We start from the raw sequence: 23,982 nt of genomic DNA, 5'->3' as shown, positions 1-23,982 counted from the left end.
CGCTCAGCCTCTGTTGCGCTCCGTCTATAAGCTCCGCTCAATGGTCAGACGCAGCGTGGCTCTGGCCAGGGTGGGTGGCTCTCAGTCACTGCGGAGATGATGCAGGTACCCACAGATCACTCAGCACACAGGCGTGATGTCATTGAACCCCACTTGAATCGCGCAACCCCTCTCTGGGGAAGTCCCTCTGCATGATCGGACCAAGGGAGGGGGCTGGGGGGAGGGGCACCACCCAGAGCTGCAGGGACAGAGAGGAGGGTCCCGGGCCACCTACATGTGCGGGTCAGGGGAGAGCACTGCCCTGGGAGTCCACGGACGCTTTCCAGATGCCCTGGAGATGGCCAGTCTCCCTGCCTAACCTTGGCCTTCTCACCATGACCAGACCAGACCTGCCGGGGTAGGGCTTCACTGCCCTCCCTGCCCTCCCTCCCCTCCTGCTTGGCTACAAAAAACCCTCTTTCTCTACTCACAACACTTCTGACAGCAGAAGTGTGGGTTTTCCACGCCACGCAACCCTCCAGTTCTCTGTGGCCACCAGCTGGGGGCCCTACAACTCGATTCAATTCTGACCCTAACTCCCCAGAGTTACACAGACCCCTCCCCAGGTTAAGGGCTCAGTCCCCCAAGACAGCACCCCACTTCAGATGCCAGTCACAAGTAGTGGGTCCCCAGGGTACCCACACTTCCATCCAATTTGGCTGCACACCCGTGGCTCCCAGGACCCCCCTCCGTGGGGTCGGCAGTTTTCCATAATGGCTCACAGAACTGAGGGAGGAAACACTTGGCTTCTGTTGACCTGTTTATTGCAAAGGATACAGATGAACAGCCAGATGAGGAGGTACATGGTGAAAAGTCCGGAAGGGTCTTGAGCACAGGAGCTTCTGTCCTCGTGGAGTCTAGGGTGCACCAGCCTCCTGGCACATGGAAGCTCTCTGAACCCCTTCGGTTAGAGTTTCTACAGAGGTTGCATTAAGTAGGTGTGATTGATTTAACCACTGGCCATTGGTGATGAGCTCAGCCTCCAGCCCCGTCCCCTCCCAGGAGTGGGGGATGTTTCCAACCCTCTAATCGCGTTTTTGGGTTTTTTTTAATTAATTTATTTATTTTTGGCTGAGTTGGGTCTTCGTTGCTGCACGCGGGCTTTCTCTAGTTGCGGCGAGCGGGGGCTACTCTTCCTTGCGGTGCGCGGGCTTCTCACTGTGGTGGCTTCTCGTTGCGGAGCACAGGCTCTAGGTGCACGGGCTTCAGTAGTTGTGGCACATGGGCTCAGTAGTTGTGGCTCGCGGGCTCTAGAGTGCAGGCTCAGTAGTTGTGGCGCACAGGCTTAGTTGCTCCGTGGCATGTGGGATCTGCCCGGATCAGGGCTTGAACCCGTGTCCCCTGCATTGGCAGGCAGATTCTTAACCACTGCACCACCAGGGAAGTCCCTCTAATCGTGTTTTGAGCCCCCTACCTTGTGCCAGGCACTCAGACCAACTCTGGTCTCAAGGTGCTTCAGCCAAGTGGCTGAAGGTGGGTCTGCAGTACACGCAATGGTGTACAGTAGTACGTTCTAGTATGTAGTAACGTGCAGGGGTGGGGGCCCTCAGAAAGGGAGGACGGCTCAGAGGAAGGTGAGGTCTCTCGATAGGCTTGGGGAGTCAGGGGAGGCTTCATGGAGGAGGTGTTCTTTGATCCACCCTGGGGCCTGGGAGGCTTGGTCACGTGGGCTTGGTGGGCTGGGCCATCCTGGTTGGGGTGGGGCTGAGCGAGGCCCCGTACTGCAGGGGGCTGCCTGTACCCAAGTTTCTCCCCTCCCTCCCTAGACAGGTGTGAGCAGGACGGGGAGTAGGGAGAGGGGACCTGGGGAGGGCTGGCTCTGTCCACATGGGGTGGGTTCTGCCCCCGCCGCGGGCATGACAGCTGCCAGTCTTCCAGCCTGTCGTGCATGCTGGATGTTTCCAGAATGTTGAGCCTTTCCTAGAGGTCAGCACTTGGGCCCACCACCATGGCCAAATCCAAGGAGGAGTGTTGGGCTTGGAGTGGTTGAGACCTTGCCCCTCCTCAGGCCAGAGCTCCCTCTGAGCTGTCCCTTCAGCTGCCCTGGGGAGAAGCTGCTGCCCCCCGCCCCCCCACCATGAGTACTGGGGGATCCTGTGGCAGGGGTGGGGATGTTTGGCAGCCTGAACAATCCTGCAGACCCAGGACGAGCCGGTCCTGCTCCTGGTTCCACCCTTTCAGCTACCAGCTCCGGGCCAAGTGGGCCAGCGATGTTGCTGGGGGTGCAGAGGGGGGAAAAAGAAACAGAAAAGACATGGGGGGAGCCCCAGCCTTGAGGAAGCCGCGGTGTCTCTGTCACCCGGGGGGAGGTTGAGATTACGCCAGGGTCTAACAATTGTGCGTGGCGGCTCCATCCTCCTCTTCCAAGTGGGCAGCAGCTGGAGGGACGGGCTGGAGCTTTTGTGCCCTGGGCTGAAAAGACAGGCCTAGCAAGTCAGATGAACCCGAGGGGAGGTGGATTCACGTAGACTCGAAGAAGCCAAGAGCCCATTGCTCAAGTGCTGGGGCTGCGGGGTGGCTGGTGATGTTGGGGTTTGGGGGAAGAGATGGTTTGACAGCTGCTGAGATGGTGAGGGTTTAATTAGACGATGAGCTAAGTGCGACTTCACAGTGGGATCTGGCTGCCAAAGCCTCCAGTGCAGACCTAGGCCGCATCAACAGAAAAACAATCTTGGCGGTGCCCCAGGGAGGGCCACAGACAGGCGACTCTGCCCTGCCCTGGTCCTGGCATGACTGCAGGGGGTCCGGCTCTGGGCTGGCACTTGTCAGAACACAGATACATCCTGGTGTGGCCTGAGGAGCCAGGCCAGGATGGGGAGGGGCCTGAGGAGCAGTGAGGTGACATGGAACCCTTGGGAGAGGCAGGAGTGAAGGGGACACCCAGCTCAGCTCGTCTCCCAGGCCTTGGGGCCCCATGAAAGTACCATCAAGCACATAGTAGGTGCTCAAGAAGTATTTGGTGAGTGAATGAATGAAAAGGAGGAGCTGGGGTGTATGAGTGACTGAAATGGCACAGGACCGCACCTAATGGTTTGGAGGAAAAGAGCAAGTAACCACTTCCTGAGCTCGGGTTCTGTCTACACTGCTGTTGACAAAGCTGTCAGCTTCCAGCGGCCTCTCATGTCACTGACGAGTGAGCAGAGTGCTGGGCCCCGCCCTGGAGGAAAGGACACACCTGTACAACTGGAAGCATCTTGCCAAGAGTCCACCTCCAGCCTGGAAGCTTCCCTCAGCCGCTCATTCACTCCCAAATATGCAGGAAGCAGCTACTACATGTCCTGCCCTATTTAGGTTCCAGACAGTGAACCAACGCACAGATGAATATGTTTGTAACATCAGATTATGATAAATATGGGATGAAAAACAAAGCAGGGTGGGCTAGGGAGGGATAAAGGGGGCTGTTTTAGGCTGGTGAAGTGACATTTGAGCAGATGCTTGAATGGAGAGAGGGAGGGAGGGAAGGGTATGGTGATCTGGAAGAAGAGTGTCTGAGTAGACAGAAGAGCAGGTGCAAAGGCCCTGGGATGAGTGCGTGCTTGGCATGTTAGGGAAGCAACAAGGAGGCCAGAGAGACTGGGGTGAGCAAGTAGAGGGGTGAAAGATGGAGATAAGGCCAGAGGTGATGGGGTCCTGGTCACATAGGGCCTTGTAGGACTTTGGCCATCGCTGAGTGGGAGGGGAGCCTATGGGCATTTTTTAAGAGAGTAGTGATGTATTTGGTGTTTCAGGAGGATCCCTCTGGCTGCTGAGTGGCCAGAGTGGTGCCTGGGAGGTGGGAGGTGGTGATGACCAGGCCCTGGGGCCCTGCATGTCCCGCAGCCTCCATCCCGCGTTCAGCCTTGCCGTTGCCCTTCCAGCGGAAGCCCTGGGCCTGGACCACATGGTCCCCGTCCCCTACAGGAAGATCGCCTGCGACCCGGAGGCTGTGGAGATCGTGGGCATCCCGGACAAGATCCCCTTCAAGCGCCCCTGCACCTACGGGGTCCCCAAGCTGAAGCGGATCCTGGAGGAACGGCACAGCATCCACTTTGTCATTAAGAGGTAGGGGATGGGGTCCAGGGGGGCAGGGCTGGGCAAGGGGACAACAGAAGGCACAAGGCAGGGCCCTGGGGAGGCAACAGGGGTCAGGAGTGGGACGAAGGGGTTCTGTAACCTGACAGCTACGTGGCCTCCTCCTTCTGGCCTCTTCTGAGTATTGAATGGAAAAATGGAGGCACAGTGCCTGACCCGAGTAGGCACTGGCTAAGTTCTTAGAGGTGTTTTCCTGCCACTAAAGAAGACCTGAGGCCTTTGTACTTACCTCCCTTCAGAGAGGAGCCCACCTGAGCTCAGGTGGGGCTGGGCCAGCCTCTCCCTTTCTGCACCTCCCATCAGACTACCCTGCCTGCTGGTAGTTTGTCCACCTTTCCTGTCCTCCCAGGTGGCCAGTTTTCCTGGTGCAGGTGCGGGTGGGTGGGAGAAGGCAGAGCACTATGGACTCTGGAACTGCAGCCCCTTCCCCCCAGCCTGCTGCCACCCACCCCCCAGCCTTGTCTCCCAACTCCCACAGGGGGCTTTGTCCTCACAGCTGGCCGGACTCACCAGCGAGCAGGCATCTCCAGGCAATGCCAGGCTTCCTGGGATGCTTCCTCCTAAATAGTTAGAGACGGAGGCGGCCAGAGGCCTTGCCGTCCAGCCCCCTGCCTCCAGCAGCACTGCCTGCATCAGGCCCTTCCCAGGCATCCATTCTGGGAGCCCGCTGAGGGTGTGCTCCCAGTGTGTTCACGCGCCCACTTCTTTGTTGCCCTAGACTGTAAGCAGGGACTGTGTGGCTCGTGGCTGAATCCCCAGCACCCACAGCAGTCCCTGGCATGCGGGAGATGCCAGTACATATCTGTGGAATAAAAGGATGGATGGATGAAAGTGCTTGTCCAAATTTGGACTCAGGCCATCTAACTTGTTAGAGCTTAGGAAATAAACAGGGTAATAGGAGAGAGAAAAATGGTGGGTGGGTGAGGAGACCTGTTTAGGGTGGTCTGGGGGCCTCTGAGAGAAGGTCCCATTGGTTAAGCCAGAGCCGGGAGGTTGAGAAGGGCCGCCTGCACCCAGCTGGGCAGCGTCTGGGCAGAAGAATTGACCTCAGTGAGCAGCCCAGACGGCTGGGGTGCAAGAGGGTGGTATTGACTCTGAGAGCATGGAGTTGTTCTGAGCATTGGGAAGGACCTCTGCAGGGTTGCTGGATGCCAGAGCTGGGGTCTGCCCGGCCCCCTGGCTTCTGGGGGAGAATGGACTCTAGAGAGCAAAAGCAGGAGACTGGCGAGGAGGCTGCTGCAGCCGTGAGCCAGGCCAGCGTGGTGGGCACAGGGAGAGAGCGGCTGGGTTGGGGATGGAATCTGAGTGGTGACGGGGTGTGCTGGTGAGTGGACCGTGCAAGTGGGGAGGGGAGTGAGGAAGAAGAACCACCCCCATGTTTCTGAGTGAGTTCACCTTGGAGATGATCAGGAGATGGAATTTTCAGAAGCCCAGCTGAGAGGTCTGAAGCTCGGGAGGGAGGTCTGGGAGTTAGAGATAAAAATCTGAGAGTTGGCAGCGTGGGCCAGGAAGGGATCATGGGCAGGAGAGAAATAGAGAAGAGAAGAGAGGGAGCAATTCCCTGGTGGTCCAGTGGTTATGACTCCACTCTTCCCTGCTGAGGGCCCGGGTTCAATTCCTGGTCAGGGAACTAAGATCCCACAAGCCATGCAGCGTGGCCAAAAAAAAAAAAGAGAAAGAAAAAAAGAAGAGGTGGAGAGGACCCAGATGGACTCTGGGATCCCCACGTTAGAGGCCGGGGCCAGGATGAGGAGGGCCCGCCAGCAGAGGAGGCTGAGAGTGGCCAGGGAGCTGGGCGGGCATCTCACTGCCACCGAGGGGGGTGACTCTGAGAGTTAGCTCTGACTGTGGGGCACTCCTGCTCACAACCCTTCCCTGCTCCCGCACTCTCCGTGAGCCCCGGTGTAGCAGCTCCCAGGGTACCAGACTCCAGCCTGTCAGCAGCCACCGTGCCCGCCTTAGTGCCGCTCCGCCTTCCCTCCTGTTTCTCTGAACTCCTGCCTCCTCACGTGTCTCCAGCCATCGCTGGAGCCCTTTCCTTTGCCTGGAGCTGCTCCCCGCCCTCCTTCCCACCTGTCCTGTCTTTCAAGGCTCACTATCCTGTCTAGAAGCCCTCCCCTGTCCTCAGTCGGAAAGAATGTCCCCCTCCCGCAGCAGATGGCTTCTTCCCCCCATCCGCGTCCCCACCGGCCCCCCATCACCCTGATCACTGGCGGCAGTGGGACCACATCTGAGCCACCTCTGTTCCCCTTCAACCCCTACCAGGGGTCCCACTTGATAAATCATTCTGGAGGTGAATTTGAAATCATTCGAGGGAATTCCCTGGCGGTCCAGTGGTTAGGACTCTGCACTTCCATTGCTGAGGGCCTGGGTTTGATCCCTGGCTGGGGAACTAACATCCCGCAAACCGAGTGGCGTGGCGGGGCCAAAAACAAAATCATTTGGCCTTCTGTCAGGCAGTGCCTCCTGTTGTCTAGCTTAAGTCTCTCTTGCTGCTGCCTAAGTCCTTTTCCTTCAGTTGACTCCTGGTAGCAAGGGAGGAGGCTAGAAGAGCAGAAAGCAGCAAGGGCATCCCAGTGACCCCTTATATTCCTGACTGTGGTATTTGAGTCCTCACTGTGGCTGACCTTCATCTCCCTCTATCCAAACTGTAGGCCATTTAATCCTTCACTAGTATTTGCCAGGCGCTTCCTGCAGGCCCAGCCCTTCACTGAGCTCTACTGAGGACTTCACGAAACAGCAGGCACAGTCCCCATCTGCCCCCAGGGGCTACCGCGAGTCATGGGGGGTGGTCACTCCTGTGATGAGTCCTGGGAGCATCAAACAGCATGTTTCCAGGTGTAGACTCGATGGCATCTGAGCAGCAAGCCTGTGGGGCTTCCTGGAGGAGGAGGCTTGGCATCAGGCAGACTGGGCTTGAAGCCACACAGCGCATGATAACCTTGACTAGCGCTTCTCTTCTGAGCCTCAGTTTCCTCATTTGTAAAAATAGGGACAATGATGTCCTATTCCTCAGGTTTTTCTCAACATAGTATGAGGAGGTAGACATAACATACCTGGCATGGAATAGATGCTCAATAAACGCGAGTCTTCTCCCTTGACCTCATCTCCTTCACATATAGAGAAGTAGTTTATCAGTGCTGACAACCTGGGTTTGAATCCTGGCCCTACCATTTTCCAGCTGTGTGTCCTTGGGCAAGTTACTTAACTGCTCTGCCTTACTTTCCTCGTCTATAAAATGGGGCTAATGAGTCAAATTCCCTGGCGGTCCAGTGGTTAGCGCTCTGCGCTGCCACTGCTGGGGGCATGGGTTCGATCCCTGGTGGGGGAATTAAGATCCCACATGCTGCACTGTGTGGCTAAAGAATAAAATAAAATAAAATGCGGCTAATGATTGTTCAGGCTTCATAGTACTGATGGGAGACTATATGGATGTGAGCAAGGTGCTTAGAACAGAGGCTGCTCCTTTCTGAGCCCCAGTGCATTTTCACTGTTGCACATCCCAGCCTTGTCAGGGAGACATTTGAGATCACATTTGCGATCGTCCTAGCAGACGGGAGTCAGAGAACAGAGAGCTTAGGAAGCAGCCAGGAGGGGAGTTGCCACCCCAGCCCAGGTGTCTGCAGTGGGGGGGAGGTCAGGGTGCTCTCCTGACAAAAGGGAGAAGCCCCTCGACAAGGCCTGTGGGTCTTGTTATTAGTGGAAGGGGGCTTCCTGGCCCCTGGGTCCCCACTCATGCCCAGCCCTGACCCCTAAATCCCCGGTTCCCCCCAGGACACAAGCCCAGAGCGAGAGGCTCTGAGTTCACATGTGTCGGTTCTACCTAAGGGAGGACTTCAGAGGGAAAAGTGTCTGGAGGGGGTCCTAGAACTCTGCAGTGTGCAACAGCGGCCCTTGGTCAGTGCTCATCAGGTGGGCCTTCCAGGCCGGGCAGCCCATGAGGGCGTCTGTCACAGCATTGGAGCCACGTCAGATCAGACTTTCTCCCTGTCATCTGTCTCCCCCCTCCCCGCCCGCCAACTCCACTAGGAACTGCAGGCCAAGGTGTCACACCCCCTCCGTTGTGCTCCCTGATAAGTAAATATAACCATAAATAATAAAACCTGCTGTTAATGCTGGGATCCTCCCCGTCCCTGGGTGGAGCTGAGGAAGCATGCCTCAGAGTGGAAGCCAGTTTTCTCCAGAATGATTCCCTGTGGCTGCTTCTCGGCCTTGGGGGACCCAGACGAGTATGAGCCTACAGGAACAGTGGGGGAACCTGGCGCCTCTCAGAATAAGAACAGGATGCCGTGCTTGGGGTCTCACCGCCCTGGTAACCCACGCTCTGCCTTCTGTCACTCACCTTTTTGCCTCTGTTTGAATTTCCCTCTGGGCCCGCCTTGGGCACTGTCGGCCCCCTTGTATTTGGACTCAGACAAGTGGGACTTCATTTGTCCCATGTCGCCTCTGGGGGTGCCAGTTTAGTGGCCAAAGCCCTGTCCCCTTGTCCAGCCGCTCCATGGCATGCAGGCTCTACTGCAGGCCCCCCAGACCAGCTGCCTGAGGCTCCCCAACCCGCTGGGAGCCACCCTGGTGGGGTCTGGGAGCAGAGCAGAACAGCAGCCCTGCAGGTAGGCGGCCAGGTGACCCCAGCTCCCTCGCTGACCTTTACTCCATCCTCGCTTTCCAGGAATAATAATTCCAGGTGTCTTATCAGGATGACTCAGGAGTTCCCAAATGGCCCCTGGGCCCCTAGCCATCCCCGCTCCAAGCCATCCTCTGTGTGATGATGGAGTGATCTGAGGGTGCCATGCCCCCTGGGGGCTCCCCGTTGCCCACGGTGTAGAGACCACATGCCCGGGCACAGCACTGAAGGCTGGTCACCTCCCACAGGACGCCTCCAGCCGGCCAGATGGAGCCGCCAGCCCTCCCTGTGCCTTTACCTGGACAACCTCTCTGCCCTCCCACCTGGGCTCGCCATCCCCAACTCCGTGAAGTCTTTCCTGACCCCCTCCCTGCTTGGGTCCCCTTGGCTTCTGAGACAAATCTGAGGGGTCCCACATGTCACGCTGTGAGGCTGTGATCTGGAACGCTCCTGGCTTGTGCCATCGACAGAGAGCTTCCTGGGAGCAGGGCCTACCCCGTGCCTGTCGCTGAGACACAGGTGGTGGTGGGTAAAGGCTGCGGAGCCCTGGTGGGAAAGGGGTGTGAGTTATCCGCCAGCTGTGGCCGAGGAGAGCTCAGGGCCGGAGGAAGCCCCGCCCCCCAACCTGGGTTGTTGAGATAAATAGGTTGGACCTTCCGGGACCCCCACAGGGGCTGGCCAGTGCCTTCCCTGGCTGTGGAGAAATGGTTTGGGATGTCTGGTTGTTTGGGGGTATCTGGCTGTTCTGGACCGTGCCCTCTCCTGCCCCCATGTGAGGCCAGCCCGGTGCCCAGGTCTGCAGCCATGCATGTGGGACTTGAGTGACCGTCACTGAGGGGACCTGGAGGCCGGCTCCCCTCTCATGCCCATCTCTCCTCTCTCCCCAGGATGTTCGATGAGCGAATTTTCACAGGTATGTGTGGGTACCGTCTAGTCTGTTCTGAAGCCACCAAGCTGATGCCCCCAAGAGTGCTTGAGCTGCCACCACACCGAACCCGAGGGAGCCTGGGTGTGGCTTCTGTATCCGGGGGCCCCAGCTCCCAGGCACAGACAGACTGTCAGGACATCCCCTCCAGACATGGGAAGCCCTGGATGGGGAATAATAAAGCTAACATTTGCTGAATACTAACATGTGATGGCTACTCTCCTAAGCTGTTAGCATATTTAATTTTAATTTAATTTAGTTTTCAACAGTCCTATAAAGTGGGTTCTGGTTTTTCCCTGAAGTCTAGCTAGTGAGCACTGGGGTCTAGATGCAAACCGAAGTGCCCAGGCCATGACCAGTAGGTGGCCTGCCTCTCAGGAGGAAGAGGCGGGCTCTGTCAGGTGCAGCAAAGGGAGCACGGATCTTGGGGTGCAACATATCTGAGTCCCAATACCAGCCCTACCTCCCCCCAGCTTTGGGACCTTGGGCACAGTCATGTGGGCCTCAGTTTCCACATCTGTGAAAAGATAAGAGCACCATCCTCTGGGTTCCTGGGATAACTAAATGAGAGAATGGGAGAGACTCGGTCCCTTTCCCAAGGGCTCCCTCAGCCCCAATAGCGTAGCCCCTGTCCTGAGGTCAGGACAGCCATTTCTGGCTTCTTCCTCCTGCCCAATCTTCTGAGATCCCCGGCATCCTTATTCCTCATCCCAGGGGAGGCATCTCTCCCTGGACCCCTTCCTGGCTTGGCTGGACATGGAGGCCACAAGAAGGAGGGACAGAGGCCAGACCATACCTGAGGGGTGCCCCCAGGAGCTTCCTCCAGAGGCCCCTGCTGGGTGCCCCGCAGGCAGAGGAGGCTGGAGAACCTTCGCCTTGACCGCCCTGCCCCTCCCTGGCTCTCTCCCCAGGGAACAAGTTTACCAAAGACCCCACAAAGCTGGAGCCAGCCAGCCCGCCCGAGGACATCTCTGCGGAGGTCTCCCGTGCTGCCGTCCTGGACCTGGCTGGGACTGCTCGGTAAGGCCACACCCCAGCTCTACGCCAGCTCTGCAGGGAGGAGCAAGGCCTAGGGCTGGCTGGAGGATGCTGGGCCCAGCGTCTCACTCCACCTGGACACCCCGCACAGGCACCTGTGCGCCTCACCCCACTGTGGGCCAGGGAGAATCTAAAGGGACCCAGAAGGAGAACAGAGATTTCGCCAGTTTTCTTCCACCTGGAGGATTCTTGTCACCCCTTGGGATCTAGCCATATGTTATCTAGTCTCAAAAGCCTTCCCTGGCACCCAGACTAGGTCAGGAATCTACCCTGCATGTCCACAAGGCCTCGCACTCAGCTTACAGCCTGGTCGCCATTCACCAGTGCCCCCCACCCAGGCCCTGAGTGCCTGGGGGCCAGGGATGGGCCATCTATCCCAGAATCCCCACGTCCAGCCTAGGCCTCCCCGACAGTGTTCTATGAATGAACCGAATCCTCCATCCCACGCCCCTCCCCAGACTCCTAAAGCCTCTCCAGGCGGGTGGTCCCTACAGCTCTCAGTCCCCCCGACAAGCACTGATCAAACCCCCACTGCACTAAGTGGTGGGGCTCCTAGACTGGCCAGTCCCAGGCCTCAGGAGCTCCCAGCTGGTGGGCAAGGTGGACGCCCAAGCACGTCACCCCAGGATACGGATCAGGAGCTCGGCTGGGGCAGCCAGGAGACTGCTGTCCGGGAGACGGGGTACTGGGAGTATTGCTGGCGGTGGTGGTGGGGGGGCGTGGATCCCGCTGGGATGGGAGCAGATATGGTCAGGGGTGCATTTTGAATTGGCAGCCACTGTGGGCCCCTGACTGCTTGGAGGGGGAAAGCTGGGGCTGATGCCATGTCATTTCTCGGCTTCCTTCCCGCAGGTCGGACAAAAGCAGTCTCTCTGAAGACTGTGGGCCAGGTGAGGATCTGGACCCCACTACGCGTGTCCGGGGTGGGAGGGAGTCCACCAGCCCCACTCAGCAGCTCTGGGGAGGAGGCCGGCTCAGACCACGAGCCTGGGTATTCATGAATGTCCTCCGTCCACCCCTGTCCCCTGACCCTCCCCCAGGCCGCAGAGCATGCTGGGAGCTCGCTGGGGGCCGGGAGGGGCAGGTGGGATGTGGGTGGCTTTGTGGGAGACCTGGATTCGGGTATCACCTCTGCCTCCACATCCTTGGCGCTGCAGGCCTCAGTTGCCAGGTCTATACGTTGTATCTACCTATAGCTCAGACACCAGGGCGGACATGACTTTTCCTGGCACTACTAACAAGTTACAGACAGGAGAATGTTCAAGAATGACTCCCCTGCCCGGCCAAGCTCACTCCCACACTTGACCAGATTCCTCGTTTCCCCCTCACAGGAACCTCTGGGGAGCTGGGTGGGCTGAGACCCATCAAAATTGAGCCAGAGGATCTAGATATCATTCAGGTCACTGTCCCAGGTAAGGGCTGATCCTGCCACCCCCGTCTGAAGGTACAGGGATTGAGCACCACCGTGTCCCCTCCCGGGCTGTCCTGTTCTGTCTCTTGAGCACCTGCCCCGGCCAAGAAGGGGTCGCCAGGCCGCTGTTTCTCTGGTCTGATCGTGAAAGGGTGCATGCAGCATTGCGTGTGCTTTCTGTAGCCACATCTGCCCTCTGGGCTGGGGGTCAGGTCTCAGCTCCGACCTTCCTAAAGGTCCCCCCAGCCTTCACCTCTCTGGCCTGGCTTCCCTGGGATTTGAGAGGCTGCGGGGGAGAAGAAAAGGTCATTGGAGTAAGAGGATCTGAGTTTGACTCCAGACCTGGATCCCTCTGAGCGTCAGTTTCCACATCTGTGAAGAGGGGCATGTACTTGTCATCTGGAGGCTCAGTATGGGGTAACCACAGGCTCCAGGCCCCTTGGGTCCCCGCTGTCCTCTGGCACAGCTACCCTCCCAGAGTCCAGGGTGAAGCTTCCTTAAGGGTCCTGCTCTGTGGGCATGCTGAGCTGGGAGGTCCCTGAGGGACCATGATGGGGTGGGACAGACAGAAGATGCTGTTGTCATTTGGAGTTTTGCCTCCAGACCCTTCCCCAACCTCTGAGGAAATGACAGACTCGATGCCTGGACATGTGCCCTCGGAAGATTCAGGTTACGGGATGGAGATGCTGACTGGTAAGAAATGGGCTGGGGACCCACCTCCCTGGGATGTAACAGGGAGAGGGGTGGGCCAGGAAGCCTCTAGACTTCTCTTGGTATTGACTGTCCCCCTTGGAAGAAACAGTATATGCCTGGCTCCCCCATCCAAGCCAGGTTCCTTTCTGAAAACTTGAAACAGACCTTGAGTTAATATTAAGTCTGGTTACTGTGTCTTTCCCAGGAGCTCCCATTTGGATAAATTTGTTTATTTATTCAATAACTATTTATTGAGCACCTACTATGTACAAGGTCCCGTGCAAGGTGCTGGGGACAGAGCAGTGAACCCAACAGACCAAAGTCCCCGCCCTTGTGGGCTGACATCCCAGTGCAGGGAGACAGGTAGTAAGCAAATCAAGAAGAAAAATAGGGGAATTCCCTGGCGGTACAGTGGTTAGGATTCCAGGCTTTCACTGCCAGGAGCCCAGGTTTGATCCCTGGTCAGAGAACTAAGATCCTGCAAGCTGTGCAGTGCGGCCCCCCAAAAAAGGAAAAAGAAAAATAGAAAGTCAGATGGTGGTAAGTGCTATAGGGAGACACAAAGCCAGGAGGGGAAGTATCAGCGGCAGGAGGGGTGGTTATTACAGGATCTGAGTGGTCAGAGAGGACCTCACTGAGAAAATGACACTGGAGCAAAGACCTGAAGGAGGTGCGGGCAGGAGCCGTGTGGATATCAGGACAGAACTTTCCAGGCAGAGGGAGCAGCATAGGCAAAGGCCCTGAGGTGGGCTATGCCCAGCATGTCTCAGCAACAGCAAGGAGGCCGGGTGGCTGAAGCAGAGTGAGGTGGGGAAAGGAAGGTGGTGGATGAGTTATGCAGGGTTGTGTACATCAAAGGAAGGACTGGAGACTTAACTCTGAAGAGACAGGAACCAGTGAGGGGTTGGCGCTAATGGAGTACATTTTAACAGTGTTTACTCTGACTGTGGAGCTGAGAACAGACTGCAGAAGGTCTGGGGACAAAGACAGAAACAGACTCTGATGATAATTTAGGCAAGAGGAATGGTTGGGCAGGTGGATAGCAGCAGGGAGAAGGTAGGGTTCTGTGTGTTTTGTTTTTGAAAGTTTATTTTGGAAATGTTCAAAACCACCCAAAGTTGAAAAGAATAGCTTAATGAATCTCACATGCCCAACTCTCAGCTCCAACCATTCTCAACAGATGTTATTATTGATAAGAAGAAGTAAGAATTATTACGCATAGTTAATGTTTTTAAAAAGTGAATCATTATAGGACTTCCCTGGCGGTCCAGTTGTTAAGACTCTGTGCTTCTACTGCAGGGGGTGCAGGTTTGATCCCTGGTTGGGGAACTAAGATCCCGCGTGCCGCGTGGCACAGCCAAAAAATTTAAAAAAAAAATTTTTTTAAGTGAATCATTATAAAGACAAATAGTATGTAAATTATAGAAGGTTTGCGGATATGGCAGAAAACGATATTAGTACTTAGATGATTTGAGTTTGGAAGACTCTGTAATAAGGGATGCAGGGCCAGGGCAGGAAACTTTAGGGAGACGGCTGGAATTTGTTTCCCTTGCCTGTGATGTCTGGTGTGGGCTTGATTAGGAGGGGAGAGGGGTGGGTATTGCTTAAGGATACTGTGCAAAAGCATAGTAGGTGTATTTAAGTGAACAGCGTGAAGAAACCTCATAATGTTCAATGTGAAAAGCAAGTGCAGAAGGATATAGACAATACGGCATTTCTATAAATTTGGAGATGTAAAAATAGTATTGCTAATGTTTTATTTTTAAAAATCGTGTGCAAATATGACAAAATGCTAATGTGTATTCATTCCGGCTGATAGGTCCATGAGTGTTTGTTATAATATTCTGTATGCTTTACTGCACTTCTTAAGTTTTCCCCTACCAAAAATAAACAAGTGACTGGAAAAATAAATAAGAAGGTTTCCTACAGGCCCAGATGGGTGGTGCTGCGTTAATTGGTGACAGAATAAAGGCAGAATATCTCTGCTCCTCGTCTGCTTCCGTCTTCTCTGTCAGGGAGAATGGTCTGAAAACAGGAAAGAGTGAGGAGGACCTGGGAGTCCAGTTCAGTAAGGAGATATAAAGGGTCCTCAGAGCTGCTGTGGATGTGTGATCTATGGCTAATACCTAAGACGTCCATAGGACGTGAGAAGTCACAGCGGACACAGATGAGCTGACAACAGAGATAGACTTGGAGATGAGGTTTTGCCCAAATTGCAAACAGGTGGACCATGCGTTAGTCCCAGGCACAGTTCTGGAACAGATTTCTACATGGGCGACAGCGAGCCATCAGAGGGGACCCAATGTGGGGTCATCCACAGGACTGAGTTGGCTCATATGACATCAAGATCTCCAGATGACCCTCCAGCTGTGGAAGCTCCTCATGATTTTTATAAACAAAAGGGTTTTGACTCTAAATGCAGTTTTTTTTGTTGTTTTTTTTGTTTTGTTTTTTTTGCGGTACGTGGGCCTCTCACTGTTGTGGCCTCTCCCGTTGCGGAGCACAGGCTCCGGACGCGCGGCTCAGCGGCCATGGCTCATGGGCCCAGCCGCCCTGCGGCACGTGGGATCTTCCCGGACCAGGGCACGAACCCGTGCCCCTGCATCGGCAGGCGGACTCTCAACCACTGCGCCACCAGGGGAGCCCCTAAATGCAGTTTTTTAAGTATTGTTTTCAATTTAAATAAAAGTTATTTGAATTTCAAGCAAAAAAAGGGAGGGCTGCAGGGGGACCCCAGCCTCCACATGGGGAAGGTTTCCTCTGTTGTTCTGGAGGGCTTGGTCCTTCCTCAAACATTTGTCAGTTAGTTGGATAAAGGGACCTTAGGCCGCAAGATTACGCAATTTGCAGATCCTTGGGGAGGAATGGTCAGTCCGTCCAAGAATGATGTTCCCCATGGCCTTGACAGACCAGAACACTGGGCTGAAATGCACAAGAAAAATTCACAGCCCCAGGACGTGTGTCATGGGTTGTGTTCCCTGGCGCCCAGTCTCTGAGATGGAGTTTAATGTGTGGGGTGTTTATTAGGAGCTGCCCTTGGGATCAACACCTATGTAAGGGAGGGGGCAGAAGCACAAGGGGGCCGAGGGAGAAGGCAAGCCATGATCTCGCTGCGGCAACACGTCCACCCACCCCACGGGGAGCTCGGAGCCAGAAAGGCCCCTTAGAGTTGCCCCCAGTTGCACTGGATATCCTGGCCTTTATACCTCCACCTCAATCAGTCACGAGATGCGGGCCACCCTGGAAGGGCAGTCCTTGAAGGGGCAGCTGCCCGCTGACCACACTTCCCACTGCTAGGCCAACAAGCTCTTCCTTGAAGGGGATCTGAGTAGTAAGTACATCCCAGTACCTGCCACAGCAGAAGAGAGAGACAGGAAACAAACACATGCAGCCACAGAGAAACAAGGGCTTGAACAAAGGGGCATCTCTTGCACCTTTTAACTGAACGGAACTTTTGCTGAGCACATGGGGAAATGGGCACAGACCTGGTGCTGGTAAGAACGCAAGTGGGCAAATTGCTTTTTAGAGAAATTTGTCAGCTTGAAGAGCCATAAAAATGAGCAGCACCACCCCCTCCCCCATATGTCCAGCAGGAACCCAGTCCGAGGAAATTGTCTGAAATGTGAACTGTTTTCTGCACAGAGATGTTCGTGCCAACGTTAATGATGACCATGAAAAATTGCAACAAGCTCGTCCAGCTGTCAGTGAACTGTTAACGGTATCCTCCTGATGGACTATTAGGCAGCCACTAAACATAGGCAACAAGGGAGATTGTAGAAGACACAAAACTGATGGTGTTTACAACTGTGTTGAAAACATAATCACTGTTTTGGGGGGGGAAAATATCAAAAAAGTAGCTATGTTAGGTTAAGCGATTTATCTTTGTCACTCCCTAAATCAGTTGCGATGTGCTTTTAATACCCTGGTAATGAGGAAAGAATATTGTCAGGCACGGGCTGGGCATGAGTGGAATTGGAAGCAATCCGGTAACTGTGTGGGGAGTGTAGTGGACCAAAGGCTCAGGATGAGCTGACAGTGTGGCCTGGTCCTTAAGAAGTCGCATGTCACCTGGCTGCATTCACAGCAGTATTAAGAAGACCGAGGGGGGGACTTCCCTGGTGGCGCAGTGGTTAAGAATCTGCCTGCCAATGCAGGGGACACGGGTTCGAGCTCTGGTCCAGGAAGATCCCACATGCCGCGGAGCAACTAAGCCCGTGCACCACAACTATTGAGCCTGCGCTCTAGAGCCCGCAAGCCACAATTACTGAGCCCACGTGCCACAACTACTGAAGCCCGCGTGCCTAGAGCCCGTGCTCTGCAGCAAGAGAAGCCAGCGCAATGAGAAGCCCGTGCACCACAACAAAGAGTAGCCCCCACTCACTGCAACTAGAAAAAAAATGCCTGCGCGCAGCAATGAAGACCCAATGCAGCCAAAAATAAATAAATAAATAAATAAATAAATATATTTATTTATTTATTTTAAAAAAAAACAAAAAAAAAAGAAGACCGAGGGGGATTTCCCTGGAGGTGCAGTGGTTAAGAATCCGTCTTCCACTGTAGGGGACATGGGTTTTATCCCTGGTCCGGGAAGATCCCACATGCCGTGGAGCAACTAAGCCCTCAGGCCACAACTACTGAGGCACGCGTGCCTAGAGCCCCTGCTCTGCAACAAGCCACCGCAATGAGAAGCCTGCGCACCACAATGAAGAGTAGCCCCCGCTCGCCGCAACTAGAGAAAGCCCCCTGTGCAGCAATGAAGACCCAACGCAGCCAAAAATAAATAAATTTAATAAATTAAAAAAAAAAAGAAGACCGGGCTTCCCTGGTGGCGCAGTGGTTGGGAGTCCGCCTGCCGATGCAGGGGACACGGGTTCGTGCCCCGGTCTGGGAAGATCCCACATGCCGCGGAGCGGCTGGGCCCGTGAGCCATGGCCGCTGAGCCTGCGCGTCCAGAGCCTGTGCTCCGCAATGGGAGAGGCCACAACAGTGAGAGGCCCGCATACTGCCAAAAAAAAAAAAAAAAAAAAAAAAGAAGACCAAGGGGTCCCGATCTGTGGAGGCCCCTGGGGTTGGGGGCGTGGCCAGCATGGTGCCATTTCTATTGGAAAGGCTTCTCCCAACTGGTGGTGTTACTGTATTGTACAAATCATCCCTCGTTTGCTCACCTGGTGCCTTGGGCATCTCTGGTCATGCCCTCGATCGTTTACCAAGGTTGAAAATGGGGAGGCAGTGAGCACATGGACGGGTTTGTTCAGGGTAAGTAGCCCCGCCCCCATGCCAGGGGGCAGGGGGGAAAGCAGGCAACTTTCTCACGTTTGGAATTAGGGCCCCCAAAGTACACAGGTCATCATCTCCTGCTGCCTTTGAAAGAGCCCCCCGCCCCCCAGGAGAGGACCTGGCCCCGCTTCCTTCTGTTTTCAGGGTCCTACAACAAAGGCTGGCAGAAGCCCCTCCTTAGTGGCCTCTGCTTAGTAGAGCCACAGAGCTGAGCTGGTTCCCTGTGGGTGTCTGGGTCCGGTCATCTCCTGCCTGGCTCTCAGACTGTTGCTACCGCCTGGGGTGGCCCTGCGCACACGGACAGCTCAGAGCGGGGACAGACTTCCTGGTCTCCCCTCTAGTTCCTCTCAAGCCATTTCGTGAACTTGATCGGTGCTGCTGCTGTGACATCTGGGCCTCTCCCTCCGCCCTGAGACAGATCCAGCTCCCTGACTCAGGGAACCCTCCCTGGCAGCACTGCTTGTCCCTCTGTCCCCACCGGACTCCTCTCCTCCTGTCTGCCCCTCTCTGTCTAGAAATGGCAAAGATGAAGTTGATGAGTTTGGCATCCCCCAGGGGCTTCCCCTGAGACAGGGGCCTTCGTTCATTTGGGAGGAGAGTCCAGGAAGGGCCGTCCTGGTACGAAGGGGGACTGGACAGGACAGCAGTGCCGTCAGGCCCGTCACCCCTGTGGGCAGCTGAGCTGAGGGACCACGGGAGCCCACGTAAATCACACGCCTGAGTTAACGCAGCTGAGGAAGCTGGGAGCTGGGCTGGTGATCTGCCCTCCATCACAGGCTGAGAGCTGTTTCCAGCATTGATCCCAGCCCTTGTACCTTGCTGGTCTGCTCCCACAGCCAGAAAAAAGCCTCTAGGCAGAGTCAGGGGGGCCCAGCATCTACCTGCCCATAGTGTACCTATTGCCATGAGGAAAATTTAGGCCGAAAGCTCAGGCCTGGCCCTTTTTAAGTCAGAGGCTGAGCATAGATGAAACCTTCCAGAACCTTCCGGGCTAAGCCCCAAGGCTTAGGCTTGTCTGGCAATCCCAGTTGCAGGCTCCCCTTCCCTCCATCCGTGAGTGGGCCTTGACCATGGGCAGCTCTACCAGGATCAGCCCCTTTCCTTCCCACTCACGATCCCATCTGGAACATCCCTGCATCCCTCATCACCGAGCATCCTCTCCACCAGCTGGCCAAGAGCAGACCCAGGGTCCGACTGCTCCACCCCTCACCAGCTCAGCCTCGTGTCAGGGGCTGAGAAGGGCTGTTTAAGGGTTAGCCCTGCCTGGGAAAGCACCTGGCAAACACACGGCAAACTTCCTAAGTCGCAGTTTCCTTCTGGTTGTTTCAAGTGTTGAAAGTCCCCACGCCTTCCTCCAGCTCTTGGCACCAAAGAGCTGCTGCTGATGGAGGCCCTGCAGCCCGCCGGTCAGCCTGTGCCCCGCCCCCTGCACCCCACTTCCGCTGTCCGCACTTGGAGTTCATCCTCCTGCGGAAATCCACCATCTCTGAGTTTGCCACCACCCTCCCCCCACACACTGTTCCCTCCTCCCTGCCTGTGTCCCTCTCCCACCCCACTGCTTTCCCTGGACACTTGGGTCCAGCCCAGGTGTACCCCCCATCGGCCCCCCAAGGCCAGTCTCACCCCTCTCCTGTACAGCTTGAGCCCTCACCTCCCCTGTTGTTCACTGTGCCACGACCTTGCTGCCTGTTGGACGGGCACCTGGGGACAAGGTTGGGTCCCTTGGGCCCAGGCCAGAGCCAGTGTCATCTTGTCAGATGCCCCGGGACCACGTGACCCTAGATGGCTCCACGCCCCCACCTGCCTTTCCTCCACCCCCTTATCCAGCCATGCCATGTGACATGTGGGATCGTAGTTCCCTGACCGGGGATAGAACCTCTGCCCCCTGCAGTGGAAGCATGGAGCCCTAACCACTGGACCTCCAGGGAATTCCCTCTGTTTTTCTTTACGGCATCACTGCCATCTGGCATCGTATGTAATGTCTGACGTCACACCAGGAGGACAAGGCTTTGTCTTGTTCCCGTGTGTCCTCAATGCCTAGAACAGAACCTGGCAGGCAGTAGATGGAAGGACAGGCTGGTGCACGGCTGGTCTCCACGGGGTGTTTACCAAATGTCACAGGGTATCTGGTCTCTGAAACTCACATGGAGGCGAGGGCAGGTGCTTGTGCAAAATTGGGGTCCCTGTCCCATCTGGGCGTCACCATGCCATGCTCCAGAGTCTGGGCCTGCCGTTCCCCACCTGTCTGCCCTGACTTTGGTGGTGCAGGAGATGATGAACATGGCTGCCTGGCACCCTCTTTTTCAGACAAAGGCCCCAGCGAGGACCCGCGGCCTGAGGAGAGGCCTGTGGAGGGTGAGGCACTGTTCACCCCCATTTTTCACCCCCACCCCACGTCTCCTCCCCTCCCCTGTCCTGCATCTCCTTTTTGTCTCTTCCCAACACTGGGTTTGGGAGTGGGTGTTCTGTGGGCTGCCTGAGTTGGGAGGAGGCTTATAGACCTGTCTTGTAGAACTAAGAGGTACACGGTCAGAGGTAGAAGCAGCTCTTTCTGGTAAAGGAAATTGTAAGCCTTTCTTATTTTGTTTTTATATACACCCTGCCTCTTTCCACAAAGGTTTTAAGGCTGAGTCTTCCTGAGCAAGTCGAATTTAGGCCTGAAAGCACAAAATTGGCTTTGTGTCCAATAGACATGTTCAATCTCAGGAACACTGCTCATTGCCACCCTGCGGAGGGTGGGAGTAGGACAGGCAGGGAGATCAAGGTGAGGATGGATCTGTTTCCACCCCTGGAACGGAATGAGTGGGTGTCAGAGGAGAGGAGCGTTACTTTCCCAATCCCAAACCCAGCCTGGCAGGGGAGGAACTCTGAAGTTTTAATCAACATCCACTGCCACCTAGTGGCGGCATACTCAATTTGCAGGCTTAGAGTTCACGTGCTAGCTAAGTCACTTACAGTGCTGGTCTAGAGTGACATTCACATAGAAAGGCCCATTGTCATTCTTAGACCTCAAAACCTTCCATTCAGTCCTGGTAATGCCCTAGATCTGATTTCACAAGCAGGTATTTGAGCCCCAGAATTGTGGACCTGTCTGCAGGGGTGCCACTTCTGAGGAAGTAAGTTACCTGCCACCATTACCCTTCCCCATTCCAAGGTCCCAGCACAGGGTCATTCTTGGTGCCAGCAGACCTAGGACATGAGCTGAGAAGCAGGGTCCTGCTGCCACTGGGGAGGCTCACCAAACTGTTCTTTGCCTTTCAGACAGTCATGGTGACGTGATCCGGCCTCTGCGGAAGCAGGTGGAGCTGCTTTTCAACACGCGATACGGTGAGCGAGGAGCCTTGTAGGGTCGAGGGCATCCAGGCCTCCCTCCAGCTGCCCTGTTTTCAGAGGGCCTGACTCCCCATCCCAGCTGCTCCTGGAACAGAGACAGGGGAGGGAGGGGCCGGAGGGGCTGGGACCCACTGGGAAAGGGCCAGGGCTCTGCAGGGACTGCCATCCTGCCCCTTCCTCAGCTCTAGACCTCCCTCCCGGGGAGACTGAGGAGCTGCCAGAGAACCCCACCCTCTGAAACGCAGTGTCCCCACCTCCTCCTTCAACAGGCTCACACTCACTCACGGTCTGCCTCAGCCTCAGCTTGCAGAGGCCACTCTGACTGCTGTCACTGCCCCTCTATACCCACAGACACCCTCATTCAGGGTCCGCAGGAGGACAGATGAATAACAAGGTCTTTCCTACTAGAAAGACCGAGAAAGAGAACAGGGATGCAGGGAGAAGCCTACTCTTCGTTCAGCCCTTGTGGTTGGCCAGGCAATGGCGAGGTGCTTCACATGAGTTCTCCTATCCCATCTCACAAAATGCCTGTGTCCTAATGCCCATTTTACAGATGAGGAAAATGAGGCCTGGGGAAGTGATGTGGCTTGTCCTAGGCCCCAGAACTAGTGAGCAGCAGTGCCTGGCCTGGGCCTCAGATCTCTCTGCTTCCCAAGGCGTGGTGTTGGGCCATGCAGGGGGTTGGGGTTATTTATGGTGGCAGGGGGACCCTCTGGAGAGCCTTTCTGGCAGCACAGGGACAAGTGGACTTGGGTGGAGCCGATGCCAGGTCTCACCAGCCGTCAGCAGTTTCTCCTGCATTGCCAGGGTATGAGGGCACGAACTGAGCGTAGGTCTGGGGGCCCCACTTACTTGGGTTCACATCCCCCAGCTCTGGGGCTCTGAGACCTGAGACAGGTCACGTCCCCTCTGGGCTCTGGGTCTCTTACCCACAGCCTGGGGCTAATAGTACTTACCTCAGCAGGGTCAGGAGGGTTCAACTAAGGGCTAAGTTTCAAAAGGGCTCCAGCACCTGCGGCCCCCCCATGCAGACATGGGAGGTGGGAGTTGAGGCTCGTGGCCCCATAGATCTGGGTGGCCCTACAGCAGCCGTATCTCTGCAGCCAAGGCCATTGGCATCTCGGAGCCTGTCAAGGTGCCCTACTCCAAGTTCCTGATGTACCCAGAGGAGCTGTTTGTGGTGGGGCTGCCTGAAGGCATCTCCCTCCGCAGGCCCAACTGCTTCGGGATCGCCAAGCTCCGGAAGATCCTGGAGGCCAGCAACAGCATCCAGTTCGTCATCAAGAGGTAAGGCCCGGCCGGGTCCACGGGAGCCCTTCCAGGCTTGCCCGGCACCCAGGAGCAGCGCCAAGTAGCCATCTTCCTCTTCAGACTGGGGAAGGCTTTAAAAAAAAAAAAAAAAAAATAGGGCATTCGCTGAGGTTTGGCCTCAGTTGAGCAGGCACGAGGTTGCCCAGGCCCAGCCCAGGCCTGAAGGACCTTAAACAGCCAGACACTAATGCCCTCTCAGTCCCACGAGAACAGCCCCCAGTTTACCCAGATGTAGAATGGGAGTACACCCACCAGCTTGATCTCCTGGATAATTCTGAGCATCCTCTGGGCCAGGGGGCATCCAGGCTGAGGACAATGCCCCATGACCCCCGGACTGGAAAATCAGGCATTGGCATTTTGAGTCTCTTCTGTTTCCTCGGGCATCTAATTTTTCTCAACGAGGACCCAGGGAGCTCCAGTGTATCCAGCCTGTGTGCCAGCTCAGATATATAGTCCCTTTGGAGGAGATGGAGGCAGCTACTGAATTTTTAAAAGATGAGGGAGGACCTCGGGTGAACTGTTTTGTGTTTTTTTGCTTCTGTGTATTAACGTGATGTCTTATAAATTTACTTTTGGTTTGGTTGGAAGTGACAAGAAAGAGGAGACTCTTAAGGGTTTGTTCTCCCTGGGGGAATAGATGGCCCCCAAATTGGGAGACTCACAGTGTCCTTCACGCCTCGAGTGGCAGGCTGCTGATGGGGTGCTGAGCAGGGAGCTCTCTCGTGGGGCCTGGTTTGCGCCAGGAGAAGCAGAGAGGGTGATGCTCCAGGAGATGCAAATAGTGGACACGTGGTTCCTTCCTTCCACAAATACATCTTGAGTGCCCACCGTGTTCCAGGAGTGATGCAGCAGCAAATGCCACCGAGTCCTGCCCTCGAGTTAGCTGATCTCACAGAATTAAACCACAATATAGTATCAGGTAGAGATAAATGCTATGATGCAGGTTAAAGGGGCAAAGAAAGAGGGGCAGGGGGAACCTGTCTATGGAGGGGACTTTGGAGCAGAGACCTAATGAAGCAAGGTTTGCAAATTATTTGCAATGGAAGAGCATTGAAGCAGCGGGAACAGCAGGTGCAAAGGCCCTGAGGCAGGGACATCCTTGTGTGTTTGAAGTCTAGCAAGGCGCCATTGTGACTAGTGCAAGGGGAGTGAGGGAAGAGTGTGAGTGGCGAGGCCCAAGAGGTAGCAGGAGCTGGATCATACAGGGTCTTAGACTAGTTTAAAGAGTCTGGATTTTATTTCAAATTTAACGAGAACTCA

The 23,982-nt window shown here is 55.6% G+C and overlaps 1 protein-coding gene across 3 annotated transcripts in view; it reads left to right on the top strand.

Moving 5' to 3' along the window:
• The window catches only part of GTF2IRD1 (GTF2I repeat domain containing 1), a gene marked incomplete at its 5' end in the record, with an annotated part of 79,150 nt that overhangs the window by 12,521 nt on the left and 42,647 nt on the right, over positions 1 to 23,982 (top strand). For all 3 annotated transcript variants that reach the window (XM_079720057.1, XM_079720055.1, XM_079720056.1), the window contains 9 exons: positions 3,897 to 4,080; positions 9,622 to 9,647; positions 10,571 to 10,679; positions 11,550 to 11,587; positions 12,029 to 12,109; positions 12,712 to 12,801; positions 20,386 to 20,433; positions 21,340 to 21,405; positions 22,515 to 22,698. In XM_079720057.1, coding sequence (XP_079576183.1) covers positions 3,897 to 4,080; positions 9,622 to 9,647; positions 10,571 to 10,679; positions 11,550 to 11,587; positions 12,029 to 12,109; positions 12,712 to 12,801; positions 20,386 to 20,433; positions 21,340 to 21,405; positions 22,515 to 22,698 — 826 coding nt within the window. The remainder of the gene's footprint in view (positions 1 to 3,896; positions 4,081 to 9,621; positions 9,648 to 10,570; positions 10,680 to 11,549; positions 11,588 to 12,028; positions 12,110 to 12,711; positions 12,802 to 20,385; positions 20,434 to 21,339; positions 21,406 to 22,514; positions 22,699 to 23,982) is intronic.

This window comes from Hyperoodon ampullatus, assembly GCF_949752795.1.
Source record: "Hyperoodon ampullatus genome assembly, chromosome: 14".
Taxonomy (NCBI): domain Eukaryota; kingdom Metazoa; phylum Chordata; class Mammalia; order Artiodactyla; family Ziphiidae; genus Hyperoodon; species Hyperoodon ampullatus.
The sequence above is the reverse complement of the archived record's forward strand: the minus strand, read 5'-3'. Positions and strand labels throughout refer to the sequence as shown.